Source organism: Panthera leo, chromosome F2, assembly GCF_018350215.1.
Source record: "Panthera leo isolate Ple1 chromosome F2, P.leo_Ple1_pat1.1, whole genome shotgun sequence".
Taxonomy (NCBI): Eukaryota; Metazoa; Chordata; class Mammalia; order Carnivora; family Felidae; genus Panthera; species Panthera leo.
The window spans coordinates 46,506,527-46,518,763 of record NC_056695.1 but is presented as its reverse complement, the minus strand read 5'-3'; the positions used below and the strand labels follow the sequence as shown (position 1 = coordinate 46,518,763).

The window sequence follows — 12,237 nt, the reverse complement described above, 5'->3', positions numbered from 1 at the left end:
CTCTCAACTAAAAGAAGCCCAGAGGTGGGCAGTCTCGGGCTGGGACAGCTGCTCCATAATGTCACCAGAGACCTTTCTGCTCTACCATTTTTAGTGTGTGGCTTTTACTTCATGTTGAAAATGGCTGCTGGAGCTCCAGTCATTACATCCACATTCTAGGCAGCAAGTATAAATGGAAAGTATGAATGGTTCATATCTTTTCTTTAAGGAGGAGTCTCTGAAGTCCCACCGAGTTTCTGCTTGGCTCATTGGCTAAGAGTTAGGCACACCACAGGCCAACACCTAGCTGCAGGGAATCTGGTAAATGTAGTCTTTTTACAGAGTATGCTGTCTCTCCAAATAAGTTTGGGTGGTATCACTAAGAAGGAAAGGCAGAATGGATAATACAGGAGGCTACAGCAATCTCTGCCATTGAAAGAAATCTAAAAGACATTAAGAAAAGAAGGCAGATGTATTTTATGCAATCCATGTGTTCCTAATGAATTTCTGAAAATGTATCATTATTATTATCTTGTCTATTGAACCATAATCTGAATATCTGAGAGGTATCAGGCATAAGATGGTGAATAATTTTCTGAGTTGAAAAACAATTTATATTTTTAATAATCCATACCTAATTTGTCTTATTAGCTTGTATATTTTCTTCCTTAGATTTACTAAAAAGTGGGTCTGAATCTCTAAGTTGGTTTTCTGGAAAATGGCAAAGCACCAAATGGCTTTATGATTCTGGCTTGCCTCATACCTCACACCCCCAGCGCCAACTACCGTCACCATATGTATTTTTCTCTCCACTCCTCTTTCATTTGGAGCAAGATCAGACTATGTAAAAGGTCACTGGGCTCAGAGATCGTGATGTAAAGTGTGTTTCTGTTACGTGGCGAAGAGGGGAAACACCAAGGGCAGTGTTATCTGAGGTCCCAAGAATGTCAGCCTTTGAATAGTTGGCGTTGTCTAGAAAACAGAAGAAGTACAGACATACTACGGCTCTCTTGCGAATGGCCTGAGCATGGCAGGTGGACAAAATTTTGGAGAGCCAGGGGGAAATTACCATGTGGGAATAAGTAGTTAGATTATCAACAGAAACTACCTGGGCATGTAGGAATACCACATCATGACAAAAGGATTTGCTCTCTTTTCCCCTCCCCCTCGTAGATAAAATGTTTAAAGCCTTTCTTGAAGTAAGTAGGAAATAGATTATATCAGAAATTGCTCGATAGTTTGTAGTGGGTTCTATTTTATTTATTTCGACATAAGGAGGGGGGGAAGGTGAAAGAGAACAGGGGAGAGAAACATTCTGAGCTGTTTTCCCCCATATTCTGTGTATTTCATTGCACAAGACTACTTCCAAGCTATAATGTACTGTTGTAACCAATAACAATACCATAGCAAAACATGTAAGACAACAGGGCATTAATTTCTCATTTACCAAGACTTAACAACTGATTTCTTAAAGTTATTAAGGTAGGCTTCAAATATATGAACTTGTCTATTAAGAATACCAACCTAGAGGAAGTCCTCTGCATCCATCCCTCAAGGCAATCTATTTTATAACGGTACTAAGTTAACTGTAGTTAAAAGACAGTGACCCCTCTTTTGCAGGGTCATGTTCTTTATCTCACCTACTTTGAAATGTTCCACCCTGTACTCTCATGAATAGTAATCAATAATAAGCAATTAATTCACACCTCAATCGTTCACTTACAAATGCCTATATTTATGATTATGCCTATATTCATAACATAGGTTGGGAACTGAGGATCCAGAGTCAAGGAGTTTGTGGGAGGAGAAAGGCAATTAGTAAGGAGGCCTTATGGCTAGAGAGTGATACATTGAGACGGGCACATAATGCTAGTTGCTTAGTAATCGTGTTCTTTTCCTCTAAGAAGAGTCAAAGAACTCTCTCTCTCTCCCACCCTGCTCTGTGCCCTGGAGACTGATCTCTGTGTGCTACAACCTTGCTCCCTGGCCTCCCACTGGGCTCACCCGCTGGGAAAACCCAGCGAGACTGGAGTGTGGAAGAAAAGTGAGATGGGGGGAGGGGGGGGTGGGTATTTCTCCAGTTCTGTCCCTGCTGGGTCTCTGTGGCTGGCACAGCCTTCTGCTGAGGGCCACGCTCCTGCAGGTGGCCTCTCCTCTCTGCAGTGATAGCTGCTCTCCGTCCAGTAGCAGCTGCTACCCTTGCCCCTTCAGGCCTAGACGTGGTAAAAATGACCCTCCAGCCCCTCACTGCTAGCCCCTGGGGGCTCCCACATCCCTTCATTGATTCACTTTAATCCTGCCCACACCTCCATTAAATAGTTCCTTTTTAAAACGCCCCTCAGGAGTGCACCATCTGTTTTCCGCCGGGACCCTGACTGTTGTATTAAGTTTACCTTATGTACACGAGGTATATTCAAGTGTCTTGAACTTCAGTTTGATCTTCACTTGATTAATGGTGCCTTTTGATTAATCAAAGCCCCATTTGGCTTTGATTCAGCGTATGGATTGGAGCTCTGTGGATTATTTCAGGATTTAGGAGTTCATTTCGTGTGAAGTCCTTTTAGAAGCTGTGTTAAATCACAAAATCTATAGGCAGCCACCAGTGTTAAACATTAAGCTGTGCTTCACGTTTGGGGGGCTCAATTTCTGCAACATTTGGACATTTGCAAATAAAGAGGGAATGTGCCAATGGGAAGCAGGTGTGCCTGCTGACTGGAGGCCTTCGAGACCATTAAGAGGATTATTGTGGAAGGGGAAATGTGCTAGTTAAATAGATTATTTGTGTGCTTGCTTCTCCAGGCTGTGCTGACTGACATTTTACTAATCTATTTAGCAGATTGAAGTTCCAGAACAAGGCAAAAGTAAAAAATGCCACATTCAACAAAGCCAGGTCTGTGAGTAAAATTATGTAACCGATACATTATAATTTTTGATAAATCTGCCCTTTTCCCCCTTTAAGTAACCAAAGTCATTCTACTTTTAAGAAGCAGCCAGAATTTTCTTTCTCAGAAGCTCCTCCATGTAGGATTGGGCCAATTGGAGGACCATCACAGAAGTATGGTATTTTTACTGTGGTGCCCGGTAGAGCCAGGAGAAAATGCTTTCCTGGATTTTTACATAGAAAATTTCCAGGAAGAACACAAAATTCTCTAGCAATTTTCTTCTATACTCAATACATTTTTTTTTTTTTTTAAATCCTCTTTCTGGCTTACATTTTAGTTTCGTGAGTTCTCTGCAGTGGACTCTTCATACAACAACCTTTAAGTTTATTAAATATTGTTTGGAGCATTTAAGTCTGTTGGGCAGTTAACAATAACAGTAAATATCATAAAGAAAGGCACTTATAGCCAGGCACTGTTCTAAGAGCTTTTATGTGGATTAACAACATTCATTCTCACCAAAGTCTTATAAATAAATCACTGGAGGTGACGTCCAAGTAGCATTTGAAAGAACTCATTTGACTGGGAAGGTCCACTCTTTGTACATGCTCTGCTGTGTATATAAAGGTACTAAGTATCTAAGTACAGTACTTATAAATATATAAGGCCCTTTCGTGAGTGAATAAGCTCAGGAAAAACATTGACAAACAGACTAAATGCGGGGCGCCTGGGTGGCTCAGTCGGTTGAGCGTCCAAATTCGGCTCAGGTCATGATCTCACAGCTCCTGAGTTCGAGCCCCGAGTCGGGCTCTGTGCTGACAGCTCAGAGCCTGTTTCCGATTCTGTGTCTCCCTCTCTCTCTGCCCCTCCCCCATTCATGCTCTGTCTCTCTCTGTCTCAAAAATAAATAAACGTTAAAAAAAATTTTTTTTAAAAAACAGACTAAATGCAAATCTTACCCTCTTTCATAATAACAGCATTTCTGCCTGCTTAGGTCAGAAACAAGAGATAAGAACTCCACCATGCACTGGTGATGTGTCCTCAGGCAAATCAAAAAACTAAATGTTTAAGGGGCTCCTGAGGTGCTTATTAAAATGCAAATTCCTGGGCGCCACTCCAAAAGATTGATTTAGTAGATCGGCATGGGTAGCAAGCACACCAAGGGGGAACACCGCACCAAGCTTCAGTTTCTTTACCCGTAAAGTGTAGGCGGTAGGTGTTCACTCCATCGCTCAAATTCATCAGCAGCAGAGTGATAGGGCAGAGTTGTGGTTCTCGGTGAGCTGCACATTGGAATTACCCAGGGAGCTCTAAAAACAAATGATGGCTGGGCCCCACCCTCAAAGACTCTGGTTTAATAGGTCTACGGGCCTGGCAACACAATTTTTAAAAGCTCCTCAGCTGGTCTAATGTACAGCCAGGACTGAAGCTATTATCCTAGAACAGTGGTTCTCAAAGTGTGGTCTCTCGAGCAACAGCATCAGCATACCTTGGAAACATAGAACTTTAAATTCTCAGGTCCCAAACCTACCTACTTCATCAGAAACCCTAGGGATGGGGGCCAGGAATCTGTGGTTTTAGCCCGCCCTCCAGATGAATCTGATGCATGTTCAGTTTTGAGAGCCACTCTTCCAAAACAACAGGCAGCACAATACACAGCACAACTATGATTGACATTGAAACTGATTCACGTGTCCTCTCTAATGAGCAGCAACGGTAAACTAGGCCAACCTCCCTCATGCTCCGAGCAGGGCCAGCATATCAGAAGGTGTCCAAGTATATTGAGTCCCAACTTATTTGGCATACATGCATTCCATGTATGACTTACTTAGTCCCCACAACAACCCAGCTATTATTATTATCCTCGGTTTATAGCCAAGAGAACGGAACACAGAAAGGTTGAGGAGCTTGCTCAAAGTAACACAGGCAGTGAATGACAGAACCAGTAACAGAACTGAAGCACTCTTTGTTGTTTAACCCATCAAGTTTGTTTGTTCCTTTAGCCACTTTGCCATGGGTTCTATCAAGACAAATCCCTCATAGAAAAAAAATTAGCTTAGCTGCCCATGGAGGCACACTTATCTTACCAGGGACAAAACCATAGGCTTTGAGGTTTCATAACTACTGAAAGCCAACTATTCACTCACTGAAGGTTTATAGCAACCATAACCTCTTAAAAAGTTTTAGAGTAACTATAAACCTTGTTAAAAATGTGTGTTTGTGTGGCGTATGCCCTAAAGATTTGGAGTGAAGTTAAAAATTGAAAGTTGCTTAGCTTTAAGAGAGGGGGGAGAAGGACAAGAGGCAGAGTTGAAATGTTACCTGGAGACATTCCGGTGCCTGGCAAGGCCTTCTGGACACGTCTACCTTGGCATACCAGCAGGAGGCACTCTCAGCCCGAAAACATACACACCTACCCCAAAGTAAAGCTTCTACTGGAAAAAAACCACTTGGAATAACCATTGTTTAAATAAGTGTAACCTTTCCTGTTGCCTTTTTAACAGTATTTTAACATTCTTGACTTTTTTATTGTTGTCATTATTGTTGTTATGGAAATTATTTCCTTTCACATACATTCCTGACCTCTTTTTATTTCCTAACAGAAAGACTCTTCTCATTTTCCACCAAGGAAAAGCAAGATTGAGATAGCCAAAGCTAACTGTGTTTTCGGGACCATAAAGGAAGAAGATCTTTGATGAGAAACTCTCACTTTTAAAAAGGTCCTTTAGGGGCTGTCTTGACAGTGAAAGAGCTTAGGAATTGAAAGTGGGCTTCCTAGCATGAGTGGAATAAGTTAAACTCCTTCCCATTTTCTTCTGACGTTAAGATGGGCAGTGTTGACCAAGAGTACTTCAGAACTCTGTTAATCTCAAGATTAAAGAGAACTATGAACCACAGTTATATAGTTTGATTTAAGGACTCATAAATGACAGACAACAAATCCAAAGCAATTAGTATGTCGTTTGTTCTTTTCTCCCCGCCCCAAAAGAGATGTGTGCCTGGCTTGACGAAGTCTTCAATCTGTTCTGATATTACATGAATGAAAGGCTCGGCATAAAACACTCTAAATGTATTGGGGGTTAGGTTCTGAAGGCATGACCCAACACCTAAGGAAAATGTGGCTCTAAGAAATGGAATCATTGAAAAAGAAATCTGGATGGACTTCACTGATCTGTCCACAGCACCAGGGCAAGGAAGTGATGAAATACTTACTTGTTTCCTTACATAAGTCTGAGTCCACCAATAGCCATGTACTCAAAGGGATAGGCTGCCCAGTTCTCTGTTTCTCCACTGATGTAACTGTATTCTGTCTTTAGAATATGGAATTCAGTTCAGTAAGCATCACACTACTTTGAATCTTTTTTATTTTGGAAAGCAATGGGGCCCTGCACTCACTATCGGATACTGTGTATGTCTCTTAGCTTTAAGACTATGGATACTTTTTAGTTTTTTCCTTATCTGGTTTCAGTTTATCATGATAATAAATGTGATTACATATGGAATTAAGACTGCAATTAGGGAGAGAGACAGAAGAATTTATGTAATGTAATTAGATAAAGTGCAATATTCTAATGTTCTTTTCTAACTGGATTGTGTAACTAATTATGTAATAAATATGAAATATATTCTAGTGAATATAAAATTTACTGATGAAAATTCCGAGACTGATCTTTTTGAAGTGTAGAGTCGATTAAATCCCTGTACTGTTTATACAGCAATGCCTCTAGCCATCGCCTCTCGTACCATAAAGTTTTATATTTTAGGCGATAGTAGGATGTTTTTGCAGGGGGGACCCGTTAGCATCCCAAGTCACCCACGCTGACTGTATTAATTAATTAGAATACATTGTCAGATTAAAATAGAAGCTTATCTACTGTTCTGCCAATTTCAGAATAGTTCATCTATTTCTTTTTAGTAGCAGATACCTACACTGCGTCAGGGCCTATTGGAGACACCGAGAATGCAAAGAGAACTTGTACTTGGGGTGAGAAGATGCACACACTAGATTGAACCGTACCCAACTGGTGTTCTGCAGGTCAAACATCGTTGAATGTTGTCAATTTCACGTTTCCACTTGATACTTAAGAGTGAGTAATCCCAGACAGCATGTGGTAGGTGTCCAATGTGTAGTGTGGACCTGTGTGTCGGAGGAAGGTGGGGTGGTCAGGAAGAGGGACTTAGAAGAAGGTATAGAGCCAAGTGGAGGAGAGATGGGGGCACACATACGCAAGGGAAGGGCAGCTGATGGGAGAATGAGTACAGTGTTTGTGAAACCAGGAGCAAACCCCCCCTGTGCTGGCAAAGTTTTAGGTTGGAGAGTAGTCAGGAGATAAAGCTAAGAGAGAATAGGGATCAGTATCTATGCATACACAAATGCAGCCCTCCTAAAAAATAAGCAGAGCAGTTTATCCCTTATTTGAATATGGCAAAACCAGGAAGATTACAATTAAGTTTTTTTTCCAAGACACTGAGATCATCACCAATGTCAGGAGATGAGAAGAAACAAGGGATGGCGTGCATCCCAAGCATATACTGGGATAGTAGAAGACAAAATTCAAAACTTACTTTGTGAAATGGTACATCCCCAAGCAGTTATGTGGGAGAAGAAAGATTAGCCCTTTTGGGGATTATTGGGCCTGTCTTCATCTAGAAAGAGTTGGGGGCTTTGTTTACTTCTGGATCAAAACACTTCATCATTGGGTAAAAAGCCTAAACTCCAACTGCCAGAGTGGTCTTTCCTGCTGCAAGCTCTGAGAGAAGCCAGAAATGGGGCCCCATCACTCCTGGGGGTGACAACGTCACTCTTCTGTGGTGCTGCTGGGCCGGACCTTCCCAGCAGCATGGTCCCGCCACACGGGAGGAGACATCAGCCAGCACATGAACTTTGTCAAGGTAGGTAGCTACTGAAATCCTTCCAGTAACTCCTAAGTGGTATAACATGGCTTGGGAAATTACCAGCATATGCTTTAGTCTACGGATTCACTCCTTTTATACCCGCAAAACTGGTCCCCAGTCAACCAAATTTTCTTCTGATTCATCTGCTTTCACCAATATCCCTTCTCTCCACTTCTAGACATATGTGTTTGCTCCTACTGCTGTTCATTCTTCTAAAGCTATTGGCGTAAGCGCTCTGCTCACATGCAAACACTAGTTTGAAAAGTTCACAAATGATAAAAGGGCAGAGCTGACTCCATTGTGATTGGAGCCCCTGTACCCCTGTGGGGTCCTCTGGAGGGAAGCACGCCTGGGCTTTGTCAGAAGGGCTGACGTGCTCCCCAAAGCTAGGTCTCAGTCTACATCAGTATGTGGTGAGCTCATGGCTTGCACACATCTCCTCGTGGACACTTGGGAAGCGAACTTTATGCTAAATGTGTAAGTTAGAAATTACTTTAAGTTCGACCTCAAAGTGAATTTGAGAAGGGCTAAGTGATCTTAATTTGTGGAAAACCAAACAGGTTCTAAGCCTTAGTGGGAAAATAGTGGCCAAAGTGATCCTACAACACAACACAAAATAAAACTCAGCAACGGAGCCATCTACTTCTCTGGATGCTTTTTAGTCTTCCGTCTGCAGTGTATTGACCGAGGCCCATGAGGCAAACTGAGGCAGAAGCCCATGTGGACTCTGGACTGCCAGAGATGGAGCACAAGGTACTTCTCTCCTTCACTACGGCGGCCTCAATCCTGTCATCAGGGATCCGAGAAAAATAGTCAAGAAAAACTTGGACGTGTTTTTCTGGCTCTTACCACCCCAAAATAAGGCATGCTGAGTTAACTTAGAAAATGTACGGCTGGGGCACTTGGGTGGCTCAGTCAGTTAAGCGTCTGACTTTTGGTTTTGGCTCAGGTCATGATCTCGTGGCCTAATGGGTTCGAGCCCCGCATCAGGCTCTGTGCTGGCAGTGTGGAGCCCGCTTGGGATTCTCTCTCTCTCCCTCCCTCTCTGCCCCTCCCCTACTCACGCAGTCTCTGTCTCTCTCAAAATAAACTTTAAAAAAAAAGGTATGGCTAACACAAATAATCCTTTAGAAGATGGCTTTTCAGCCTTGTAATTGTTCTTTCCCCCCACTTTATTGATGTGTAATTGTACTTTGCTTAAAAGTTACTTTATAATAGCTATTTGTTGCATTCTTAAGTAATCAGTTGTTTGCAGAACAGGTTTCCAGATAAGAAAACTTAGAGCTATGGAAAAAGTACATGGTGGGCGTGGCTCTTTGGTCTAGCCCTCTAGCCCACATACTTTCCTGGAGGGCAAAGTCTTTTTAGCTAACCAAATGGGCTTTGGTTGTGTAACATCTTGGAAGAGGTTAGACATTCATTTGATTTAAAGGCACTGACCCTGGCGATTTTGCACTCCTCCTGCACTGAATGTGGTTTCTGTCCCGGAATTGTGGGAACACAAAGTTGGCTGTACTTCCTAATGGCTTTTCCATCTGTCCACATGAGCACTTATGTGATGGGTTCTGCGGTGCAACAGTTGTCTGGGGTGGAGACGCCTGGAGCAGCAGGCTGAGACTGCAAGTGTGAGTTGGCTTTTCTGTGCACATGCGTGCTCTTATTCTTACTGAAAACTAGTCCCCACAGAATTTCTGGGGCGATCCCCCTCTTTGTAACTGGGTCTAGTGTGCAGAGGAAGAGGTGATGGAAATCTACTGCATCTGGGTCCCGATCAAAGGAAGTTGGAATAATGTGATTTTCTGCAGAACAAAAATGATGAGTAAAACAAATGAAATGGCAGTTATGAATCATATATGTTGTGAAGTCAGCCACTTGGAGACAGGTTCTGTCCAACAATCAGCTGTAGAGATTTTGCTTCACAATAGCTGGTGGAGCATCGGGCTTTCCAGAGGCACTCCACCAACAAGTATACCCACTTAGGCGCAAAGGGAAGGCGGTTCCACTCCCCATAACTTGTACAGCACGAGATTGAGGAAGAAAATAGGAAGGCTGCACATCAGAGTTTATCTTCATGTATCGACTGCATTCATATTATAGTGGTTAAATCTATGGTTTCTTACAGGTAACTGGGTCTGTATCAATTATATATGTCAGCATCAGTTTCTCTTTTGCAACTAACGATGGGTTGTTTGTGTCAAGATGTCCTTTTTCCCTTTTTTCTTCTCATGGCCTCTTTTCCCTTTTCCTTCGTCAAGATTAAAACAAGTGACATGTGATCTCGGGGTGATAATGAAGATAGGCTGAGATCTTAGTGAGTTCACTGTAGAAAAAAATCCTAAAGCCTTACTGGTCCAGTGCAAGCGCTCTTACCTGGGATTTTCTTTTTAATCCTGCTGGATGATAAAAACACAAAAGGCAACTGCATTTATTTTTTAATGTACCTCGTGAGCTTGGAAGATAGACACATAAAATGCGTTTTTCAGGGCACCTGGGTGGCTCAATTGGTTGAGCATCTGACTTTGGCTCAGGTCATGATCTCGTGGTCTATGGGTTCGAGCCTTGCATCGGGCTCTCTGCTGTGCTCAGAGAGCCCTTTTCAGATCCCCTGTCCTCCTCACTCTCTTCCCCTCCCCGGCTTGCGCTCTCTTCTCAAAAACAAATAAACATTGAAAAAAAAATACATTTTTCAGGTTTGTAAGAAGTAAAAATCATTTGTAAGTCTTTCCCATTCTGATTGCCTTAAAACAAATGTATAGGATAAGAGTAATTCGTATTACTTCTCTACCCTTTTCTTTCCCCTATAAAAATGTCACAAGTTTCCTTTCTTGTTGGTTAGGAGTTTAAGTGAAAAAGATGTATTAGTCCAGTTGTATTGGCAGAAAATAGTTGTCAGAGGAGAAGAGCCTCAGGCTTTATCCTGACTTGGGTGCCAAAGTTTTGTAAAAGTGGAAATGAAACCACAGGATCAGTGTTTTTTGAGAGCTGAACCGCGGCAAGTTCTGAGAATGCTCATTCCCTGGAGTATGTTTCAGGACTGAGAAGGAGATGAGCTTTGCTTCTGTTTGAATGCTCGCCAGGAGTTTGTTTTGAGACTAATATGAGAGTTAAGATTCCCTCCAAGCCTAAAATGTGGGTTCAGCGTGAGCCCCTGGAGTGACCTAAGCACCGTGCTGGGGCTAAAGCGAACCCTCTAACAGCACAGATTGCTGGAACCGGTGGCTCATTATCTGGACCAGCAGGAACCCTTCCTCAGCTTCTCCTTTGCCCACACATAACTAAACCCTGAACCAGCATGTCTCTCAGGAGTGGGAATATTAAAAGGTTAGGAAGGAAATTTGGGACCAGAAAAGGAAGGAGAAAAAGCCAGGCTAGCCTGGGTTGTGAGCTTTTCGATATCTTCCATTGCCTTTCTTTGCCCGCTTCTGAAAAAATGCATAAACCTATTGACTTCTGAGTTTCTAGTGCTTGTTTTGAAGTGTAAAATAAGTGATCATAGATGTGGTTGGACGTCGTCATTTCTTGTGCACTCTGCAGAGTTTTTATTGACTTTTCCAATGACACCCAGCGGTGCTCTCTGGGAGATCATTTCTTAGGTTTGCACATAATCCCTACATCCCAAGTAAGCTATGACTTTCCCATGCCTAAGAGCTCATAACTCATTACTCAATGACTGAGATCTGGCGGTCACAGGCCTGACTCCTCACCGAAAGGCCCTTGTAACCCAGGTGCCCAGAGATTAATGGAATCGAGACAGTCTGATTTATGTGTAGTGATGACGTGCAGGCTACTTACTCACAGACTCTTGACCTAGGAAGGGAACTCAGAAGTGATGCTTGAAATTTTTCTAAGATTTTCTTGAGATACTTAAGAGCATTTAAGTACCACAAAGGAAGAGAGGCATGACAGTGGAGTGGAAGACGACTCCTGACTTGAATTCTGAGCTTGCTTCTGCTTTTAGTTGGCAATGTGAGTGTAGCCAAATTATCTAACTCAACAGCCCTTAGTTTTCTTATCTGCAAAATTAGTTATAAGAGCCTATGTGTGTACTGATTTTTTTTTTTTTTGTCAACTTGGTTAAATTGGAACTATGTTTCCCAGAGTTCCCTCTCCTGTATGGTTACAGTTTAGAACTAACCCAAAGGGGGCTTTTTATGAGGACTGGGAGACAAAGCAAGGGAGCAGCCATTACCTTCTGAGGGTCTCTTCACCATCAGGTACAATGACATGCAGATGGGAAGTTACCCACAGTTTCTAATTTGTCCTTGCCCCCCTCCACTCCGTATCTAGCTCCTCTTCTCGCCTACTGGCCCTGCCTAGCCCTGGGCCCACCACCAGATGCTTGGTAGGGGACTCACAGAAGCAGTAGTTAATTGAGGCATCAACCTGCATAGACCTCTCCATGAGCTTTCCCTTGGGGAGCCCACCTCAGAGAGACCCAAGCCATGCTTGGCATCCAGAATCCTCAGGCAGACAAGTTTGTGAC

General features: G+C 42.7%; 2 protein-coding genes across 7 annotated transcripts in view; one reads left to right on the top strand and one right to left on the bottom strand.

Annotated features, from left to right (window-relative positions):
* Positions 1-5,755, top strand: part of SNX31 (sorting nexin 31) — a 68,370-nt gene extending 62,615 nt beyond the window's left edge. The window contains exons 13-14 of the mRNA XM_042924453.1: positions 2,813-2,869; positions 5,462-5,755. Of these exons, the coding sequence (XP_042780387.1) occupies positions 2,813-2,869; positions 5,462-5,554 (150 nt within the window). The 3' untranslated portion in view covers positions 5,555-5,755. The remainder of the gene's footprint in view (positions 1-2,812; positions 2,870-5,461) is intronic.
* The window catches only part of LOC122211306 (translation initiation factor IF-2-like), a 70,812-nt gene that overhangs the window by 53,435 nt on the left and 5,140 nt on the right, over positions 1-12,237 (bottom strand). The window lies entirely within an intron of this gene.